Below are 21,355 nucleotides of genomic sequence, written 5' to 3'. Positions count from 1 at the left end.
TAGATTCTGTGTCTCCTTGCGATCATAAACGATGTGTTGGATGTGCGGCTAGGATAAGTAATAAGGGAGCTAGGAGTGATTTTCGGTGCAGTAATAGGTTAGCATTTTCGCTCGGGGCTAATTCAGAGGCTCACTGTTAGCATTGTGTTTTTTAAAAAAATTATTCCGGATCGTATGCCACTCTATTCGACCGAAACGGTTCATAAGCATAGGCCATGGGATGCCTGGTAACTGTAGATGCTTCCACATCAATGTCATCTCCCGACGAATAGTCAAATTCATCGTTCAAAACGTCGATCTCATTGCAAAATTCCTCCATCGCTGCCATATCTGCTACGTTGTGTTGACTTCCGGTGGAGCGAAGACCCACCCAGTGACGTCACCATTTGGGACTCCCCTAATGGCGACGGCCTGGTCCCGGAATTCCCCACCCGGCCGGCGGATAATTAATTTTCTTTTGACGAGTAATATCATATACAATAAATATTACGATCAATATCCATTGTAAAATGAATAAACTACCGGAATATTATAACTGTAATTGGTGTTTCCTTTCCCCTTTAAGCAGAACCTTAATTGTGTATTTTGTATGGGTACCCGGTACCCGGCATTTTCTTATCGGTTCTCATCTGGAACCGAGTTTTGGTTCCCAACCCTACTTATGGCAACACAAAAGAAAACATGGGAGCGGTGGAGTGATGAGGAGGTGTCTTACTCGGAAGACGCGACCCAGCAGCTTCTACTGAAGCCAGTCCCAAACTCCGGGGGACTTCGGGTGGCAGTATACGCCGTGAAGTGGTTTGCGGCCTGCCAGTAAACCCAAAGCAGAAGAAGAAGAAGAAGTGACGTCAGCGGCTTCATTTGCCTAATCCTCCCTCGGGGACTTATTCCAGTGAGAACGCGATCTACTAAGACAGTTCGAGGGACTGAAGAGTTCGGGGGGAACAAGCTAAGTACTTGGTGTGAAAGCGGCTATAGACTCCGCATTATAAGAAGTAGACAATTTAAAAACAACATCACTAACACGGTCAACCCCAAAAAAGGCAAGAGATTTGTAGAGACCTTTCAATCGTAAGGAAGCCACGCCTTAAAGTATAGCCTGCTTTATTGTCTATTTTACTCTAACTTGGACCATGATTTAAAAACGAACATCAATGTGTATCGAAAGAGACGTTGAACTAAAGATTGACACCGTATTTACTTCTATACCATCGGACTTATTTTGCAGCCAGTGGAGTCGCCCCCTGCTGGCCATTTTTATACTTTTTCGACACTTCGCATCGGCTTCACTTTTCAGATCCGGACGTTGCTGCTCGAGCTGGCATCAAAGAGGGGCTGAACATATAAAATCACTCGCTAACTGTTGTTGTTGTTGTTGTTGTTGTTGTTGTTGTTGTTAACTTGAAGTTGTGTTTCACTGCCTTTTTAATGACACCCATAATGATTCCGTCTTCCTCTTCTATCTCTTTACATGCTTTCTTTAAACCTCTCTACTTTGTTGGCGCCCTTCGCCCCTCCCACTCCCTCCTCCTCTGATAAAATCCATCCAATCAAAATGCACTATGAAATCCTTCATCGTGTTCTCCATCCGTGCTGCGCCATGACATGTGGTGGTGGTGCTGTGATGATGATGATGATAATGATGGTGATGGTGTGCCTTTCGCCCCATGCCCCTGTCCAAAAAAAACACACGACCAACCCCACCTCCCCCCCACCACCCCCACAAAAATGTCTCTCACCCACTCACAATGTACTTCAACTTACCAAAAAAAATATATATATAATAACCACCCTTCCCATTCATCTTTCTACATCTTGGCAAATGTAGAATCTGGTTGGTTTGTAATTTATCTCTCAAAGCTTTCTGCTGCATCCTCATTGGTCATGCGTACACCCCTCCCCCCCCCCCCCAACCCAACCCATTCCTCCCCCATGACCAGTCCTAACCTTGACCCAGTGCATGTGCTTCCTGGATGATACACTCTTTGTGCAGGTACTCAAAAGTACTTTATTAAATTCCCTAGGACATTTTAGAAGACACAGGTTTTGAATATGTAGCTAGGGCTGGGCAATAAAGCTCAAATCCAATATCGCAATATCTTTATACCAAAAGCTTTGTTATCTGCAATATTTTAGGGTTGACTTTGAGTGCTTTTTAGAACAATATTTACAATAGATTGAATGAAATATCATGATTATAAGGATGTAATGGCTGAGTGAAATAATACAACAACTGCTAGAACATAAGATAAGAGAACAACAAGAGAATACTTAAGCTGTTCTTATTTACAGTTGGTAGCTATACCAACATCATTTAGTATACATTAGTTAATTAGTAAGTTAGTGACGAAGTGACTATTTTAACCAAAACCACAGTATTTTTCTCAACGCTACAGAAAACCTTTGTTAGATAAACTGAACGAAGTTGTTTCCTGTGATAACTGATATTTGAAAGGCTGTATGCATGTCAGGATCAGAAATCGACATGCATTTCTGGACAGGATGTGTTAAAAGACAAGATATCCAAAATCATCACAATATCAATCAAATATATATCGCCCTGCTTTACTTGGAAGAAATGACCATAATACAAATATAATCTCACACTCTTAGTGCAAATAAATAAGTGAATGTGTGAATCGGAGCTTAGTGTGTGGTCTGCATGTAGGCCAGCTCTTTCTTTAATAAGTGTGCTGCCATGCCGAAAGTATGCCTGCACCGAGGCTGCTCGCTAACCCCTCCTTCCTCCCCCTCCTCTTCCTCCTCATACTCCTCTTCCAGCCTTGCCTGTCAACCACAAGATGCCAAGGCCCCTTCAGGACGTTTGGCTGTCGTACGTTAGTCTGTCTGTGGCATCGTAACAGAAATCTCAAATCCATATGGAGACAGTCGCTCCCTGGTCTCTACGGTCATCTTCACACTTGCTTTAACCCATAAGACCCCAGACCCAGTTCTACTCGTGGGGAAATTAAGGGGAACATCATTTAGAATAAATAGACCACATAGAAAACATTTCTGACAAGTAAGTCAAGTAAAGTAGTGTCAACGTTCTGAGTAGTGACACTTTGGGCTTTAATGGTAAAATAACTCTTATTTATAACTTAATTAAAGAGATTTTTTGGTTTAAATTAGTTTGAACATTCTTTGAATTGAAGAATAACAACATATCAACTCAATATAATTCAATCAGCTGAATTAACTGAGCAGATCATAATCATATTTATAGTTGTGCATATGTCACTTTGGGTTTACTGTGAAAGTGTAGGGTTAAAGTCCCGATCAGCGATGTTTATCTCATTTGTTTCATATCAATTTGATCAAGAAAAGTTGCCACAACAGGTTACATGTAATAAAGGACATGTTACGTCAGCATTTTAAATCTTAAATGGCTTGAATTTGACCTTTAGCAACCAAAGAAAAGCTTTTGAAATGTAGCTAGTTCTGTCACGTGTTAGCATCGCACTTGGACATGTTGTCATGGGAACGCAAAGTCACATGACCTGGCCCATGACCCCCCAGACTGTCCAGGGTGTGTCACTCAGGGACTTCATGAGATGGAAACAAGGCTAAAGCTGTATAAGGAACTTTCCAGAACATTTAAATGTCTACACACGTCTTTTTTATCCAATAGGGGATGGCGCTAATGTGTCAATGGACAATAACATTGGTGTGTGCTACGATGAATAGCATCAAAGAGAAACAGATGTATGCGCTGACTTTCCGGAACGACCTAAACTCAGGGGGGAAAACCCAAGTGTGAAAATGCACCAAATTTCTAGAACACGATTCCACGATGGCTGCCGCTCTCAGTAGAGAAGACACGCAATCTGATCTGGAAAAGTAAACCCAAAGTATTAAAAGAGTTGCGTGTCACAGACAACCTTAAGCCACGCTCTTTAGGTGTGTGTGTGTGTGTGTGTGTGTGTGTGTGTGTGTGTGTGTGTGTGTGTGTGTGTGTGTGTGTGTGTGTGTGTGTGTGTGTGTGTGTGTGTGTGTGTGTGTGTGTGTGTGTGTGTGTGTGTGTGTGTGTGTGTGTGTGTGTGTGTGTGTGTGTGTGTGTGTGCGTGCGTGTGTGTGTGTGTGTGTGGTTGACAGGCACAGTGCAACATGCTCCATCCTGTGAGGCCTGCCTGCCCCCCAACGATCAGTGCATTTGGTTCTTAGAGGCGTTCTGCTGTACCAGATTGGATGATGAACTTTAGACTCTTTGATTTTCCTTATTTCCTCTATTTCCCTTCTTCTCCTTGACTTTAAACCTTCTCTCTGTCTTCCTCCCATGTCTACTTGCATCCACTATGAATCACTAAGTTTGCAGTTATGTTTTGTTGGGTTCGATTCCCCCTCTCTCTCTAACCTCTCGTTCCTCCGCTGTTGGTTTGGTTTGTGTGTGTGGGAGACGGAGGTTTGCCTGTAGAGCGTGTTCGCGGCGCTGACTGTGTTTCCACTGTGCTGTAGAACAACTTCATCAACTTGAGCTTCCTGAGGCTGTTCAGGGCGGCCCGGCTCATCAAGCTGCTGCGCCAAGGAGAGACCATCCGCATCCTGCTGTGGACCTTCGTGCAGTCCTTTAAGGTATCAGTGCCGTGCCCGACTAAAACCGCTTAGCGCCAAGATCGCATCGTCGAATTCTCTTCTCACTCAACACTGAACTTTCTTTAGTCCTCAGAAAGACACCCACCGAATATAACGTGGATGGACAGTTGGTCAGAGGTTGTACATTCGCAGACAGAGATGCTTTCTTAATAGTTCGAAGACGCGCCTAAACCCTTTGTCTGATTGGCCAGGTTTGCCCTGGCCAATCAGAGAACTACAGACATCCACCAAGTGTATTCCCAATGAGACAAAACGTTAAGGATATATTAAGGTTTTACCGTAGACTGTGGAGGCTTTCAAAAAAGGCCTAAAAACGCATCTTTTTAGAATAGCCTTGAACTAGACATTGTGCCATGCGGGCATGAATGTCACAGCTTTTATTCTGTTGTTTTAATTGTTTTTTATTGTTGTTTTGTTTCACCCTTTTTAATTTTTAATTTTGTAGCACTTTGAGTTTTGTTTACGCAAATGAAAAGTGCGCTTATAAATCAAATATATTATTATTATTATTATTTTACTAATATAAACGTTGCCGAAAGCACCTAAGTCGGCTATTGCAACCGTTTGGAATATCAACAATGGGAAAAATTCACTTTTTACAGAGGTCGCGTTAACCGAATATCTTCCGTCTATTACAGATTTTTTTTAACAATGACGGACAAATCTGAAAGCAGTCCGTCATGTTCACAGATTAGAACAAACTGGGAACAGCGCTAAAGTTTCAGAGTCAGAGTTGTGTAAAGGCCGACGGGTAATTCTGGATTTTGACAGAAGTTTTTCGATCCTGGCAGCGAAAAAGTCTATGCGCAACCTCTGCTCCTTAGTCCATAGATATTGTTGATGTTGAACATGTCTGGGAGGAGACGTAAAAAAGGGAAAGATAAGAATATATCTTTATCGTCATCATCACGACGACATTTCTTTGGACAAACAAAATGAAAAATATGTATTGCTTTGCAGAAAGATAATAGTTAGTTGGTAGCATAGTTTAAATATTGTCACAGTACATGTAAGGGCTCTCACAAATAATTCCTCCCTCCCTCTCCTCTGGTAGGCTCTGCCATATGTGTGCCTGCTCATCGCCATGCTCTTCTTCATCTATGCCATCATCGGCATGCAGGTGAGGACTGCCTGCTGCCTGTCTGGAATGTTGTTGTACTTTTAAGGTTCAGCAGGTTTTCTCTTCATATGTGAAACGCTTCCGGCAATGGAAAGTCCCGTCTTTCACAACTTCTGTATATATTTCCACTGAGCCGTTAGAGCTGATACTCTGCTACAGTAATGGGTTGTTCTTTGCATTTCTTTTCTTCCTCCACGGTTTAGTTGTTTGGGAATCTGGCACTAGATGACGAGGGTGGGGCCATTAACGAGCACAATAACTTCAGAACCTTCATCATGGCCCTGATGCTGCTGTTCAGGTGAGTGTTGCCTTCCCTTGTACACACACACACATTAAAACATTTTAATTATTAGTGGCAGCAGGTTGTTGTTGTTGTTGTTGTTGTTGTTGTTGTTGTTGTTGTTGTCTTCTCCATTTAAAAACGGTGTTGTAAAAACCTGTGGCAATGAAATAATAGTTGTGATTGAATCAGTCGATGTACGGAGTCCAGGGATGCCAGACACTGCCCAAGATCAAAATCGAAAATCGGACAGCCCTGGCGAATAATAATCGATTATTCGACCCCCCCCCCGCGGGAGAGGATAAAAAGGGCTGCTGTTAACGTCGGTCTGTAAAACGGAATTGTGCCAAAACTACGCCAACCGGCTGCGGAGGGAAACCCCCCCCCCCCTTCACTGGAGAACTGCGCTAAAACCGCTGATCACAACGTTCACACTCTGTGGTCACGAAGTACTCCACTTGCATTTGACTTCATTTGCACTTGTCAGTTTGAAGTACTCTTGAAGAACTCTTCTTTCCTTTGTTCATCTTTAGTTGAGTTCTCACTCCAATAAATAAGTGGTGTGACCAATGGCCATTTCCAATTATTAATACTATTACTAGCATTAGTCTATATTTTGGTTGAAACTACGACAGGAAAAAAAAAACATAAATAATAATAAAAAAATATATAAATAAAATCGAATTTAAAAAATAATTGTAACGGATAATCAAATAATCGCTGGCATCCCTAATGGAGTCAAAGTCAACTTTATTGTCAATCTTCCAGTTTGTGTACAGACAGAGAGGTCGAAATATTGTTTCCCACAATCCCGAATATAATAACAAATGTATATCAAATGTAAAAATATGTGTGCAAATATGTATATATATACACAGTCAAAGACACCATTTGACATGTTCACATTAAGACCTAACTTCCATGATTGTACGATGAATTCTGATGTTCCCAAAGCGGCCCCAAAGCTCCAACACTCTGAGTGTTTGGGCACTCAGTGATGCCTTCTGCACTTTGCTATCGATGACGTGCTTTCTCATGTGTTGTCCTGTGTTCCCCCTCCTGCAGGAGCGCCACGGGCGAGGCGTGGCATGACATCATGTTGGCGTGCCTCGGCGGTAAGGTGTGCGACCCGGAGACGGGGAACAAAGAGCCTGAGTGTGGAAGCACCTTCGCCTACACCTACTTCGTCTCCTTCATCTTCCTCTGCTCTTTCCTGGTGAGAAGTCAAAGTCAATCTTCTCGTTAGTGTGTACAGACAGAGAGATCGAAACAACCCCGAATATAGAAAGAAATGTATATAAAAATATGTGCAAATATGTATATCCCTATATGCACACATTAAGACCTAAATAAAAACACAACAAACAATAGATATAAAATAACAGTCACTTCAATATTTGAAAATGTACATTAGTGCAATATTGTCCATAGAATGTGCAAAATATTATTGCAGCGTAAAAAGTAGAACTAAACTAGAGAATAAACCAGTTCTATAATCAAAATGTGATGTATGCGTGTTGTTTTTCGTCCAGTGCTTCTCAAACTGAACAAAATGATATATTATGAAAAACTATAAAATACAATACACGCATTTGACATGTTTATATGAGGACCCGCTTGGTGGTTCTAGAAATATTTTATATAAAATTGTGTTTTCTAATTCACTTATTGTACTAAGATTATTTTTGTAATCATGCATGGTATTTTTCAGCAGTACCCCAACGTACCCCTAGGGGTCCGCGTACCCCCATTTGAGAATCACTGGTTTAGACAACATCCAATTGCTTCTCTTTGCTACAGGCACACATTTTAAAAACCTCTACTTTCTTTGTGATGACTCACGGTGTACACGTTTGGATATATGTCTCAATTTGGATCATCTGTTTAGTACACTTCTATCTTGTAGTATGTGAGTTTTGGACATGGTAATCAACGACGGCTGTTGTACATTTAAAGGTGGGGTAGGTAAGTTTGAGAAACCGGCTCGAAGTACACTTATATTCCATGGAATGCTCTTAACATCCCGATAGCAATGAATATCTGAAGTGCTTTGACAAAAAATCCATAACAAATATCATCTCTGGAAGCCGTGGCGCTGTAAAAAGCTCGACCAATCATCTGAGCCGGCTAAAGTAACTGGACGGCCTACCTGCCTGTCAGCCTTCCATCGGGGCACACACTTACCTCGTGCCCTCATTGGTCATGTGTGGTTCGTGTGTGTTGGGGGAGGGGCTCTGTGAGGAAGTGGCAGATTTTTTCCGGTTGTGTATTTTCAAATTCTCGCGCACTCGAGCCGGTTTCTCCAAAATTACCCCCCCCCCCCCCACCTTTACCGGAAATTACATTGATTTGAAAGGCAATTTCAACCGGATCCGAAAACATTTCACTGCCGGTTTCGAGTAATATTTACAATAAGAAGAATTTAGAGAATTGATCCTGATAGGCTAAGGGTTCAAACAGATCGATTAAGATCAGGCTTTGTTCTCACTTGCCTCTCAGGGCTCACGTCGATATGTCTCAAATCTATGATTCCAGTATTTGATTGTAAAATGAAACGTTTGCTTATTAATTATTATTAACCTTCTTTTTGTTCCAGATGCTGAATCTGTTCGTGGCTGTCATCATGGACAACTTTGAGTATCTGACCAGAGACTCCTCTATCCTGGGGCCGCACCACCTGGACGAGTATGTAAGGATATGGGCCGAGTACGACCCTGCCGCCTGGTGAGTGGTACACACACACACACACACACACACACACACACACACACAAGGAGAGAAACACACATGATCTTTCAAATACCAACGATACATACACAGTGTATTATACAGAGCTAACGTGAAATTCAAAAACACAAATCGACAAACTGTTTTTGCTGATTTGAATGTACATTTTAACCCTTGACTTTCTCTCCCGTCCCAAAACGGGGCGAAAACTGGAGTCATGGTCTCATCCAGGAAGTGTTACAGGACTTACATCGTGTGACGTTATCAGTCGCAGCTGGCCCTAAGCAAAGAGTTATCCATCTGTTCCTCTTTCTCTTCGTCTTTCTTACATAACCATTCTGCCTTTTTCTCAAATTGAGATGGATGTGTCCCTCTCCTCCTCTGCCCTCTGTATTGAGTGTGTCTCAGTGTAAATAAATGCTGTCTCCTCTTCCTCCTCCATCACCTTCTCTTTCCAGCTCTCAGTATTCTGTGTGTTCCCTCTCCTAACCTCCCCTCCTTGTATTTTTCTTGCAGCGGGCGCATACATTATAAGGATATGTACAGTTTATTGCGAGTTATCTCCCCTCCCCTGGGCCTTGGCAAGAAATGCCCACATAGGGTGGCCTGCAAGGTTTGGACTGAACCCCTAAAGCACAAACTTAAACGCAACCTGCTCGCCTTTAAGAGACTGGAATGAATGTCGCCCTTTATCACTTTTAGAACAAATCTTTTAGTACTTTTCAACTTTTTCATTTGGTTTGGTTTTTCTGTTTGGGTTTGCATTATTCCGTTGTTTTGAATCATTTCACCATTAAACCATTTTGGGGCAGGGTTTCTGTTGTATATGCATTCTGACCATGAATGAGAATGTTTGGGACAATGCAGAAATGCACACACACACTCTTGTACGCAATCCCGCACACACGCACATCGATATCGGTGTGTGACGCATGAGATGGTGCACTGCACTCGCTATTGTCTTCTGACTGAACGCTGGGAACATGACGATGATGTGTTCACTTTTTATTCACTATTACGTACAAATACCAGAGTTGAGACATTGTTTTTTATTTCTGCTTGCTGTCTAATTTTGCCTGGGCAGAAAAAATGGTTGAGCAATGTGCATTGTTCTTGTTTCAGTTGGGGTGTGGGGGATGGGGGGGGTACAGAGACGTTAGTACAGAGACCTATGCAGAGAGGGCTTGGTCTGAGTACTGTCAACATGCTAACGGATGTAGCCGTTAGCTCGTGCTTTCCAGCCATGTGTCATCGAAGCTCACGAGTCTGCAGGTTCGTTTGGTGTGTTGTAATGTAAAGACTGCCGACACTTGTGCATCCATGGCACATGTTTGTAAACCACGGTCCTGAAATACTATATTTTTAATTGTAAAGCCGCTATGTGTACTGAAAGTCAGAATACCTCTACCGGCCCCCGAACAAGTTTCAAATAAGAATTACCAAAAGTCTTTAATACAATTGTCAAATAGTTTTCAATATGATTGTGTTGCTCTTAAACATATTGCTAATGTTGTATTAATTTCACAGTAGTATGTCTTGATTGTACATGCGAGTGAATGCATGTAATTAAATTAGTTTTAGGACTTATTTTAATTCATACTATTTGTCATTCACACTTCTGCCAGTATGACTGCAAACTGTGTTTTTACAATACAGTCCGTAAAGTCTTCGAACCTAACTGTAACGGATTGAAACCTGCAGAAACCCTCTCCTACACACAGTGGCTTTATGATTAAAGGAATCAAAACAATTGTTAGGCCTGTTGCACGCTCTACATAAAGAGTGCACAGCAATGAGAAGGGACATTAGCAGATTTAAATTAAATATATGAAGTCCCAAATGTGTTAACCTGGAGAGATACAAGCTCTGTGGCCATTTTGATGGTATGTATATCCAGTCCTCACGATGTCGTTGGTGTTGGCACAGTGGAGAATGCAACAGGCCTTCAAGTAGCAGATTCTATTTTCTGGGTTCCTGAAATACGATGATAAAATGGCCAAACCTGCTCTGTTTGTGGCTCTGGTGTTCGGGGGAAGAAGGAAAGGGGCAGGGTGTGTGTGTGGTTTGGGGCAGGGACTCTGGACATCAGAAGGTCTTGTGTCCACCAGGAACCTCTCGACAGCTTCCTGTGTCAACGGGGGCTCGTGGGAAGTTGGTCAAGATCTCTTTAATGCGCTGCAGCCGGTCAGTTCGCCCAAATCATTGAAAATGAGATCATTTACAACCTGGTGATATTCAGCCATGCACATACGTTCAGTTCGATATGCTGAGGCCACTGAGCTCAGGGGCTTTGTTAATAGGATGAGACAAGTTGAGCTGGACATCATTACAGTCGTTAAAGAAATGCATGGGAGACGTAATACAATTCATAAAAAAGAAATCTGCGGACAGTGACGTTTACACTTATTTATGAGTATTTGAGTATTGACATGTTTGTGAAACAATGTTGGCCTTCAAAGTTATAATAAGTAAACAAGACATAAGCGACACTCACATCAATTAAGCCCATTGGGAACGCTAGCAGCGCCTTCAGCATTTGGGCATTCTTCACTTAATTATTTTCAGTTGCTGTGGTAACCCTTTTATGAGGATTGCAGCAGCGTTGAATTAATCATTTTAAGGATAACAGGTGCAAAAGATATTGGTTATAGAGACCCAATATGATTTACATTTCCTGAGCCATACTGTAGGTCATACTTAACTTTCGTTGTATGAGCTTGTTCAGAGCTGTGAGACCATGTTATGTCACTGACTGGTCATTATTCGCCACACTCTTTGATTTAGCCTCCCCTTTTTTACCTACATGAGCCTAAAAACAGACTTTAATTGGTACCACCGGGACACTGTTCAACGCTTTGAGCGCCATTACCTTGACCAGTTCACTTCCCTTTGTAATCCAAGGGGATAAACATTTCAAGGTTAGTGCTAGGGTTAGTGCTAGGGTTAGGGCTAGGGTTAGTGCTAGGGTTAGAGCTAGGGTTAGTGCTAGGGTTAGTGCTAGGGTTAGTGCTAGGACTAGGGTTGGTGCTAGGGTTAGGGTTAGTGCTAGGATTAGTGCTAGGGTTAGGGCTAGGGTTAGTGCTAGAGTTAGTGCTAGGGTTGGTGCTAGGGTTAGTGCTAGGGTTAGTGCTAGGGTTAGGGCTAGGGTTAGTGCTAGGGTTAGAGCTAGGGTTAGTGCTAGGGTTAGTGCTAGGGTTAGTGCTAGGGTTAGTGCTAGAGTTAGTGCTAGGGTTGGTGCTAGGGTTAGTGCTAGGGTTAGTGCTAGGGTTAGGGCTAGGGTTAGTGCTAGGGTTAGAGCTAGGGTTAGTGCTAGGGTTAGTGCTAGGGTTAGTGCTAGGGTTAGTGCTAGGACTAGGGTTGGTGCTAGGGTTGGTGCTAGGGTTAGTGCTAGGGTTGGTGCTAGGGTTAGTGCTAGGGTTAGTGCTAGGGTTAGTGCTAGGGTTAGTGCTAGGACTAGGGTTGGTGCTAGGACTAGGGTTGGTGCTAGGGTTAGGGTTAGTGCTAGGGTTAGTGCTAGGACTAGGGTTAGTGCTAGGACTAGGGTTGGTGCTAGGACTAGGGTTGGTGCTAGGACTAGGGTTAGTGCTAGGGTTAGTGCTAGGGTTAGGGTTAGTGCTAGAGTTAGTGCTAGGGTTAGTGCTAGGGTTAGTGCTAGGGTTAGGGTTAGTGCTAGGGTTAGTGCTAGGGTTAGTGCTAGAGTTAGTGCTAGGGTTAGTGCTAGGACTAGGGTTGGTGCTAGGGTTAGTGCTAGGGTTAGTGCTAGGGTTGGTGCTAGGGTTAGTGCTAGGGTTAGTGCTAGGGTTAGTGCTAGGGTTAGTGCTAGGACTAGGGTTGGTGCTAGGACTAGGGTTGGTGCTAGGGTTAGGGTTAGTGCTAGGGTTAGGACTAGGGTTAGTGCTAGGGTTAGTGCTAGGGTTAGTGCTAGGGTTAGTGCTAGGGTTAGGACTAGGGTTAGTGCTAGGGTTAGGACTAGGGTTAGTGCTAGGGTTAGTGCTAGGGTTAGTGCTAGGGTTAGGACTAGGGTTAGTGCTAGGGTTAGTGCTAGGGTTAGTGCTAGGGTTAGGGTTAGTGCTAGGGTTAGTGCTAGGGTTAGGGCTAGGGTTAGTGCTAGGGTTAGGGCTAGGGTTAGTGCTAGGGTTAGAGCTAGGGTTAGTGCTAGGGTTAGTGCTAGGGTTAGTGCTAGGACTAGGGTTGGTGCTAGGGTTGGTGCTAGGGTTGGTGCTAGGGTTAGTGCTAGGGTTAGTGCTAGGGTTAGTGCTAGGGTTAGTGCTAGGACTAGGGTTGGTGCTAGGACTAGGGTTGGTGCTAGGGTTAGGGTTAGTGCTAGGATTAGTGCTAGGGTTAGTGCTAGGGTTAGTGCTAGGACTAGGGTTGGTGCTAGGACTAGGGTTGGTGCTAGGGTTAGGGTTAGTGCTAGGATTAGTGCTAGGGTTAGGACTAGGGTTAGTGCTAGGGTTAGGGTTAGTGCTAGGATTAGTGCTAGGGTTAGGACTAGGGTTAGTGCTAGGGTTAGTGCTAGAGTTAGTGCTAGGGTTAGTGCTAGGACTAGGGTTGGTGCTAGGGTTAGTGCTAGGGTTAGTGCTAGGACTAGGGTTGGTGCTAGGACTAGGGTTGGTGCTAGGACTAGGGTTAGTGCTAGGGTTAGTGCTAGGGTTAGGGTTAGTGCTAGGGTTAGGACTAGGGTTAGTGCTAGGGTTAGTGCTAGAGTTAGTGCTAGGGTTAGTGCTAGGACTAGGGTTGGTGCTAGGGTTAGTGCTAGGGTTAGTGCTAGGACTAGGGTTGGTGCTAGGACTAGGGTTAGTGCTAGGGTTAGTGCTAGGGTTAGGGTTAGTGCTAGAGTTAGTGCTAGGGTTAGTGCTAGGGTTAGTGCTAGGGTTAGGGTTAGTGCTAGGATTAGTGCTAGGGTTAGTGCTAGGGTTAGTGCTAGGGTTAGGACTAGGGTTAGTGCTAGAGTTAGTGCTAGGGTTAGTGCTAGGACTAGGGTTGGTGCTAGGGTTAGTGCTAGGGTTAGTGCTAGGGTTGGTGCTAGGGTTAGTGCTAGGGTTAGTGCTAGGGTTAGTGCTAGGGTTAGTGCTAGGACTAGGGTTGGTGCTAGGACTAGGGTTGGTGCTAGGGTTAGGGTTAGTGCTAGGGTTAGGACTAGGGTTAGTGCTAGGGTTAGTGCTAGGGTTAGTGCTAGGGTTAGTGCTAGGGTTAGTGCTAGGGTTAGGACTAGGGTTAGTGCTAGGGTTAGGACTAGGGTTAGTGCTAGGGTTAGTGCTAGGGTTAGTGCTAGGGTTAGGACTAGGGTTAGTGCTAGGGTTAGTGCTAGGGTTAGTGCTAGGGTTAGGGTTAGTGCTAGGGTTAGTGCTAGGGTTAGGGCTAGGGTTAGTGCTAGGGTTAGGGCTAGGGTTAGTGCTAGGGTTAGAGCTAGGGTTAGTGCTAGGGTTAGTGCTAGGGTTAGTGCTAGGACTAGGGTTGGTGCTAGGGTTGGTGCTAGGGTTGGTGCTAGGGTTAGTGCTAGGGTTAGTGCTAGGGTTAGTGCTAGGGTTAGTGCTAGGACTAGGGTTGGTGCTAGGACTAGGGTTGGTGCTAGGGTTAGGGTTAGTGCTAGGATTAGTGCTAGGGTTAGTGCTAGGGTTAGTGCTAGGACTAGGGTTGGTGCTAGGACTAGGGTTGGTGCTAGGGTTAGGGTTAGTGCTAGGATTAGTGCTAGGGTTAGTGCTAGGGTTAGTGCTAGGGTTAGTGCTAGGGTTAGGACTAGGGTTAGTGCTAGGGTTAGTGCTAGAGTTAGTGCTAGGGTTAGTGCTAGGACTAGGGTTGGTGCTAGGGTTAGTGCTAGGACTAGGGTTGGTGCTAGGACTAGGGTTGGTGCTAGGGTTAGGGTTAGTGCTAGGGTTAGGACTAGGGTTAGTGCTAGGGTTAGTGCTAGGGTTAGTGCTAGGGTTAGTGCTAGGGCTAGGGTTAGTGCTAGGGTTAGTGCTAGGGTTAGTGCTAGGGTTAGGACTAGGGTTAGTGCTAGGGTTAGGACTAGGGTTAGTGCTAGGGTTAGGACTAGGGTTAGTGCTAGGGTTAGGACTAGGGTTAGTGCTAGGGTTAGGACTAGGGTTAGTGCTAGGGTTAGTGCTAGGGTTAGTGCTAGGGCTAGGGTTAGTGCTAGGGTTAGTGCTAGGGTTAGGACTAGGGTTAGTGCTAGGGTTAGTGCTAGGGTTAGTGCTAGGGTTAGGGTTAGTGCTAGGGTTAGTGCTAGGGTTAGGGCTAGGGTTAGTGCTAGGGTTAGTGCTAGGGTTAGTGCTAGGACTAGGGTTGGTGCTAGGGTTAGGGTTAGGGTTAGTGCTAGGACTAGGGTTAGTGCTAGGGTTAGGACTAGGGTTAGTGCTAGGGTTAGGACTAGGGTTAGTGCTAGGGCTAGGGTTAGTGCTAGGGTTAGTGCTAGGGTTAGGACTAGGGTTAGTGCTAGGGTTAGTGCTAGGGTTAGTGCTAGGGTTAGGGTTAGTGCTAGGGTTAGTGCTAGGGTTAGTGCTAGGGTTAGGACTAGGGTTAGTGCTAGGGTTAGGACTAGGGTTAGTGCTAGGACTAGGGTTAGTGCTAGGGTTAGGACTAGGGTTAGTGCTAGGGTTAGGACTAGGGTTAGTGCTAGGGCTAGGGTTAGTGCTAGGGTTAGGACTAGGGTTAGTGCTAGGGTTAGGACTAGGGTTAGTGCTAGGGCTAGGGTTAGTGCTAGGGTTAGTGCTAGGGTTAGGACTAGGGTTAGTGCTAGGGTTAGTGCTAGGGTTAGTGCTAGGGTTAGGGTTAGTGCTAGGGTTAGTGCTAGGGTTAGTGCTAGGGTTAGGACTAGGGTTGGTGCTAGGGTTAGGGTTAGGGTTAGTGCTAGGGTTAGTGCTAGGGTTAGGGTTAGTGCTAGGGTTAGTGCTAGGGTTAGTGCTAGGGTTAGGACTAGGGTTGGTGCTAGGGTTAGGGTTAGGGTTAGTGCTAGGGTTAGGACTAGGGTTAGTGCTAGGGTTAGGGTTAGTGCTAGGGTTAGTGCTAGGGTTAGTGCTAGGGTTAGTGCTAGGGTTAGTGCTAGGGTTAGTGCTAGGGTTAGGACTAGGGTTAGTGCTAGGGTTAGGGTTAGTGCTAGGGTTAGTGCTAGGGTTAGTGCTAGGGTTAGTGCTAGGGTTAGTGCTAGGGTTAGGGCTAGGGTTAGTGCTAGGGTTAGTGCTAGGGTTAGGGCTAGGGTTAGTGCTAGGGTTAGGGTTAGGGTTAGTGCTAGGGTTAGGGTTAGTGCTAGGGTTAGGGTTAGTGCTAGGGTTAGGGTTAGTGCTAGGGTTAGTGCTAGGGTTAGGGCTAGGGTTAGGGCTAGGGTTAGGGTTAGTGCTAGGGTTAGGGCTAGTGCTAGGGTTAGGGTTAGGGTTAGTGCTAGGGCTAGGGTTAGGGTTAGTGCTAGGGTTAGGGTTAGGGTTAGTGCTAGGGTTAGGACTAGGGTTAGTGCTAGGGTTAGGGTTAGTGCTAGGGTTAGGGTTAGGGTTAGTGCTAGGGTTAGGGTTAGGACTAGGGTTAGTGCTAGGGTTAGTGCTAGGGTTAGGGTTAGGGTTAGTGCTAGGGTTAGGGTTAGTGCTAGGGTTAGTGCTAGGGTTAGGGCTAGTGCTAGGGTTAGGGTTAGGGTTAGTGCTAGGGTTAGGGTTAGTGCTAGGGTTAGGGTTAGTGCTAGGGTTAGTGCTAGGGTTAGGGCTAGTGCTAGGGTTAGGGTTAGGGCTAGGGTTAGGGTTAGGGCTAGTGCTAGGGTTAGGGTTAGGGTTAGTGCTAGGGTTAGGGTTAGTGCTAGGGTTAGGGTTAGTGCTAGGGTTAGGGTTAGTGCTAGGGTTAGGGCTAGGGTTAGGACTAGGGTTAGTGCTAGGGTTAGGGTTAGTGCTAGGGTTAGGGTTAGTGCTAGGGTTAGGGCTAGGGTTAGGACTAGGGTTAGTGCTAGGGTTAGGGTTAGTGCTAGGGTTAGGGCTAGTGCTAGGGTTAGTGCTAGGGTTAGGACTAGGGTTAGTGCTAGGGTTAGTGCTAGGGTTAGTGCTAGGGTTAGGACTAGGGTTAGTGCTAGGGTTAGGACTAGGGTTAGTGCTAGGGTTAGTGCTAGGGTTAGGACTAGGGCTAGTGCTAGGGTTAGGACTAGGGTTAGTGCTAGGGTTAGGGTTAGTGCTAGGGTTAGGACTAGGGTTATTGCTAGGGTTAGTGCTAGGGTTAGTGCTAGGACTAGGGTTAGTGCTAGGGTTAGTGCTAGGACTAGGGTTGGTGCTAGGGTTAGGGCTAGGGTTAGTGCTAGGGTTAGTGCTAGGGTTAGTGCTAGGACTAGGGTTAGTGCTAGGGTTAGTGCTAGGACTAGGGTTAGTGCTAGGGTTAGTGCTAGGACTAGGGTTGGTGCTAGGGCTAGGGTTAGTGCTAGGGTTAGTGCTAGGACTAGGGTTGGTGCTAGGGTTAGTGCTAGGGTTAGGGTTAGTGCTAGGATTAGTGCTAGGGTTGGTGCTAGGGTTAGGGTTGGTGCTAGGGCTAGGGTTGGTGCTAGGGTTAGTGCTAGGGTTGGTGCTAGGGTTAGTGCTAGGGTTAGGGTTGGTGCTAGGGTTAGTGCTAGGGTTAGGGTTAGTGCTAGGGTTAGGGTTGGTGCTAGGACTAGGGTTAGTGCTAGGACTGGGGTTGGTGTTAGGGCTAAAGTTGGTGCTAGGGCTAGGACTAGGGTTGGTGCTAGGGCTAGGGTTAGTGCTAGGGTTAGTGCTAGGGCTAGGGTTAGTGCTAGGGTTAGTGCTAGGGTTAGGGTTAGGGCTAGGGTTAGTGCTAGGGTTAGTGCTAGGGTTAGGGCTAGGGTTAGTGCTAGGGTTAGTGCTAGGGTTAGGGCTAGGGTTAGTGCTAGGGTTAGTGTTAGGGCTAGAGTTAGGGCTAGGGTTAGTGCTAGGGTTAGGGCTAGAATTAGGGCTAGGGTTAGTGCTAGGGCTAGGGTTAGTGCTAGGGTTAGGGCTAGGGTTAGTGCTAGGGCTAGGGTATTATATATCTAACCCTAGCACATGAAACTGAAATGATCTGCAAAGTGGGAAAGGTAAGTTAGGAAGCATTCAGTGATGTGGGTGAACTGACCGTCCTGTCTTCATACGGGTGTCCACGAACGTCCGTAGACGCAGGTGTGAGCGGAGGTTCCCGGCGGACACGCATCCTCAACTACAGACTGCATTGACTTGTCATTGTGACTCACTCCGACCTCTGCAGCGGTGCTTTTCTTTGCCTGCTAGAAGCCCCGCTGCCAGTTCTATCCGAGCGGCGAAAGAGGGCAGAGACCAACAAAACAAAAAATCACAAATCCCCTTTTCACCTCGCATAGAACGGTATCTCAACAACTAACTAAACTAAATAACACCTCCTCCTCCTCCAATTCTCCCCTTCTCCCCCCAACCCTTCTACCTCCCTCCCTTCCTTCCTTCCTTCCTTCCTTCCTCTCCCCTTACTTTATGATAAACCAGACTAGAAGCCATGTAACACACTCCTTCGATCTCTCTCTCTTGCTTTCTCTCACCACAGCAACCACATATCCAAAGCGGTCAAAACAATAACCTCTGTGTATTTGTTTCCCCCCCTCTTCCTTTCCTTTGTCGGTTCCTTTCTTTTTTCCCCTCATGTCTCCTCCTCCAAAAACACCTCTGTGCGTCTGCGTCCTCCCCCCCCCCATCATCCTCCCTCCCCCTCGTCCTTTTTATTTTCTACGTTTTCACGTCGTCCGTCTTTGTTTGTTCTGTCATGTGGTCGCGGATGTTCGGATGCGTGTGTGTGTGGGTGTGTGTGTGTGTGTGTGTGTTTGTGGCCACCCCAGCGGCCGGATCAGTTACACAGACATGTATCAGATGCTAAGACACATGTGTCCGCCGCTAGGCCTCGGGAAGAGGTGTCCCGCCCGGGTCGCCTATAAGGTAGACTCGCCCCCCACCTTACCCCTCCACCCCCCTCAACCACCACCCCACCTCCTCCTCCTCTCCCTTCCCACTCCCATCATTACTCTCCTCTCTCCTTTCCCCCCTCCCATCTCCGTCTTTAAACCTCCCCATCGCGCGGGAGTAGATCCTTTCCTCTCCTATCTGCTGAAACCTCGGCGTCCCTTTCTACCTTCTCCTCCTCCACCTCCCTCCCTCCTCCCAGCGGTGTTCTCCTCATTGTCTGTTAGTGGTGGTTGTGGTGGTGGTGAGCGCTGTCCTCTCTTCTCTCTCCGACCGCGGGGATGGAGGGATGGGCTTTTGTCGTGAAGTGATAGTGGAGTGGTAGTCAATCTTCTTTCTTTTATTTCCTCCCGTCAGGCCGCAGGAGTAAGGGAACGGAGGAGGCTTTGCCAGTCCTTCTGCAACCTGCACGGACGCATGCACTCGCCACAATCACGTCCGAAAAGACATAGGTATAGCACAGATCTGACAAAGAATTCCCCTTGTTCCTTCACAAATTAAGGATCTTCCAAACTAGGACAACATGCCACACTGGATCTGGCAGTATATGAAGATATTTGATACGCTTTTTCGACCAAGGTTGAGATTTAAGGCAAGAAAGAAGTTCCTATAAAGCACATTTTCTGACCATCTTATCCAGGCACTAAAATGTACAGTACAATAAAAAAAAAAAACATCCTGTAAACAGCGGTCAAAGACTCCAGGACAATCAACTACTGGTATTCTCCGAAAGCATATATATGGAATTAGGTATGCATTGTATTGTTTCACGATAAGAAACGTAAATACTTTAGAGTAGAGGCCCACAAACATCTGAAGTGCAACTATTTGCTTACGATGCGGCTACAGAAGGACCAGCAAGGGTGTCTGTCTTCAGTTCTCTGCGTCTCTTATTCCTGTGGATGGCACAATAGTGCAAACATAATCATGCCCATGTTACTGTACCTCACAATTACAGTGGGCTCAAACAAATAATAATAATGCCTTGTGACATGAGTTGGAAAAGATCTGGCCCTTCTAGTTGTTTGTCATTCTTCAACGTTTTTTTTCTTCCGCCACCCAAGGATACGTCCACGTCTTTGACTTCTCTTGTTGGCTCAGACCACCAGGATAAAGATTTTAGCATCTGCTGCCTCGTTGTCTCGTTGTCCACTCTTTATCTCCAATTCAGTAGACATGTACTCTGTCTATCTTCTCTTTCTCCTTCTTATTGGCATCCAGATTCACTAAAATAGTATTGGAAAGTTAATGTAACTATAATGTTTTCTTATCATATTTGTGTTGCCAAGAAGTTCAAGAACTAGCAATTACTGTAAGTCAGAAGCATCATCTGTAACGTTATATAGTATCTACATAAGCTAACATATTCGCACCCATGTTTTATTTGTAATGTTAAACTAAAATAGTCCAGAGTTGACTTTTAGATAAAGGTTTCGATACTTGACATGTTTTGGTCAATACCAGAAAGCTAATCAAGCCCTAGTTTCAAATCTCTTCCACCAAGTTGCCTAGTTACCGGCATTACAATATAATAATACATTTATTTTGGGGGGAGCCTTTCAAAACACCCAAGGACACCTTACAGGGTTACAGATTTACAATTTTACCTTACAAATTAAAACAGTGGATTTAGTGAAGTATCAGCCGGGGTAAGACGAGACAAACAACAGGACATTGACTACAAAAGGACACAGGGTACAGATTATAGAGAAAATGCCAGTTTGAACAGGTGGGTTTTGAATTTTGAAGTGATATATTCTGTCAACAAGATGACTTGGATGAAATTGTACAATCGCTGTGTCGTGCTAAACTTTATCGAGTCTGGATGTCAGTATTCGCTGTCTCTTTCTAGTTTTCTTAACTTTTTCTTTATTCAGTTCGACCTGTTCTCCACGTCATCTTTTAACAACCGTTGTTCTCTCTTTTTTTCTACCTGTCAAATCTCTATCTTTCTGTCAATCTTCTGTCCTTCTGCCTCCACGTGTCTGTCAGCAATCAGCATCCCTCTGTCCATCTCTGTCCCTACCGTACCTCTCCGTTCTGTTCTCACTTCTCTTTCTGTCCAGAATGTCGACTTGTGTCGGCCGTGATACCCATCACATACTTCAGCCATCAAAGCCCTCCAGTTTTCACTGACAGAGTTTCTCAGAGAAACCATTGAAGGACATATTGAGGTCAGAAGTCCTGAGGGTTTCTTGTCAGATCAGAGAGGGGACGTTTTAGCAACCTTTTTGTAATCGATCAATCATAATGCTCAGGCATCGACCTCCCCTCAAGTGAACACAAAGGGTCGCCCTTCCTGGAAAGAGTAGCTTTGATATCTGCGCATCGCAACTGACCTCTTCCTAGTAAACTTATGTCAGTGTTGTTTAAGTCCTTGTCTTTATCTCTTGTCTTGTTCCGTAATTTTCAGCCTCTCTCTTCTATTTCTTGTCTATTCACACACACACACACACACACACAGACCTCTCCCTGTTGTTTCCAATCGACCAACGTTCTCTTGATTCCTCTTTCAGTGTTCTCACGTTCCTCCTTTACCTTTTCATTCTCGCCCTTCCCTTTATATCTGTAACCACATCTCATGACCAAGCTTAGAGCCGCCTAGTTTAACCCAACTAACTGCTGTCCCTATCACGTGTGTCTTTTGAAAGACCCCTCCCCCTTCCCCTTCTCCTACCATAACGTCTGGTTGGTCCAAAACAAAAACAGAAAGAA

General features: G+C 45.2%; 1 protein-coding gene across 1 annotated transcript in view; it reads left to right on the top strand.

Annotated features, from left to right (window-relative positions):
- LOC117443349 (voltage-dependent P/Q-type calcium channel subunit alpha-1A-like) overlaps positions 1-21,355 on the top strand; it is a 76,902-nt gene that overhangs the window by 26,796 nt on the left and 28,751 nt on the right. The window contains exons 11-13 of the mRNA XM_034079338.2: positions 7,059-7,209; positions 8,590-8,717; positions 9,237-9,333. Coding sequence (XP_033935229.1) covers positions 7,059-7,209; positions 8,590-8,717; positions 9,237-9,333 — 376 coding nt within the window. The remainder of the gene's footprint in view (positions 1-7,058; positions 7,210-8,589; positions 8,718-9,236; positions 9,334-21,355) is intronic.

Source organism: Pseudochaenichthys georgianus, unplaced genomic scaffold, assembly GCF_902827115.2.
Source record: "Pseudochaenichthys georgianus unplaced genomic scaffold, fPseGeo1.2 scaffold_590_arrow_ctg1, whole genome shotgun sequence".
Lineage (NCBI taxonomy): Eukaryota > Metazoa > Chordata > Actinopteri > Perciformes > Channichthyidae > Pseudochaenichthys > Pseudochaenichthys georgianus.
This window is presented reverse-complemented; position numbering and strand designations above follow the sequence as displayed.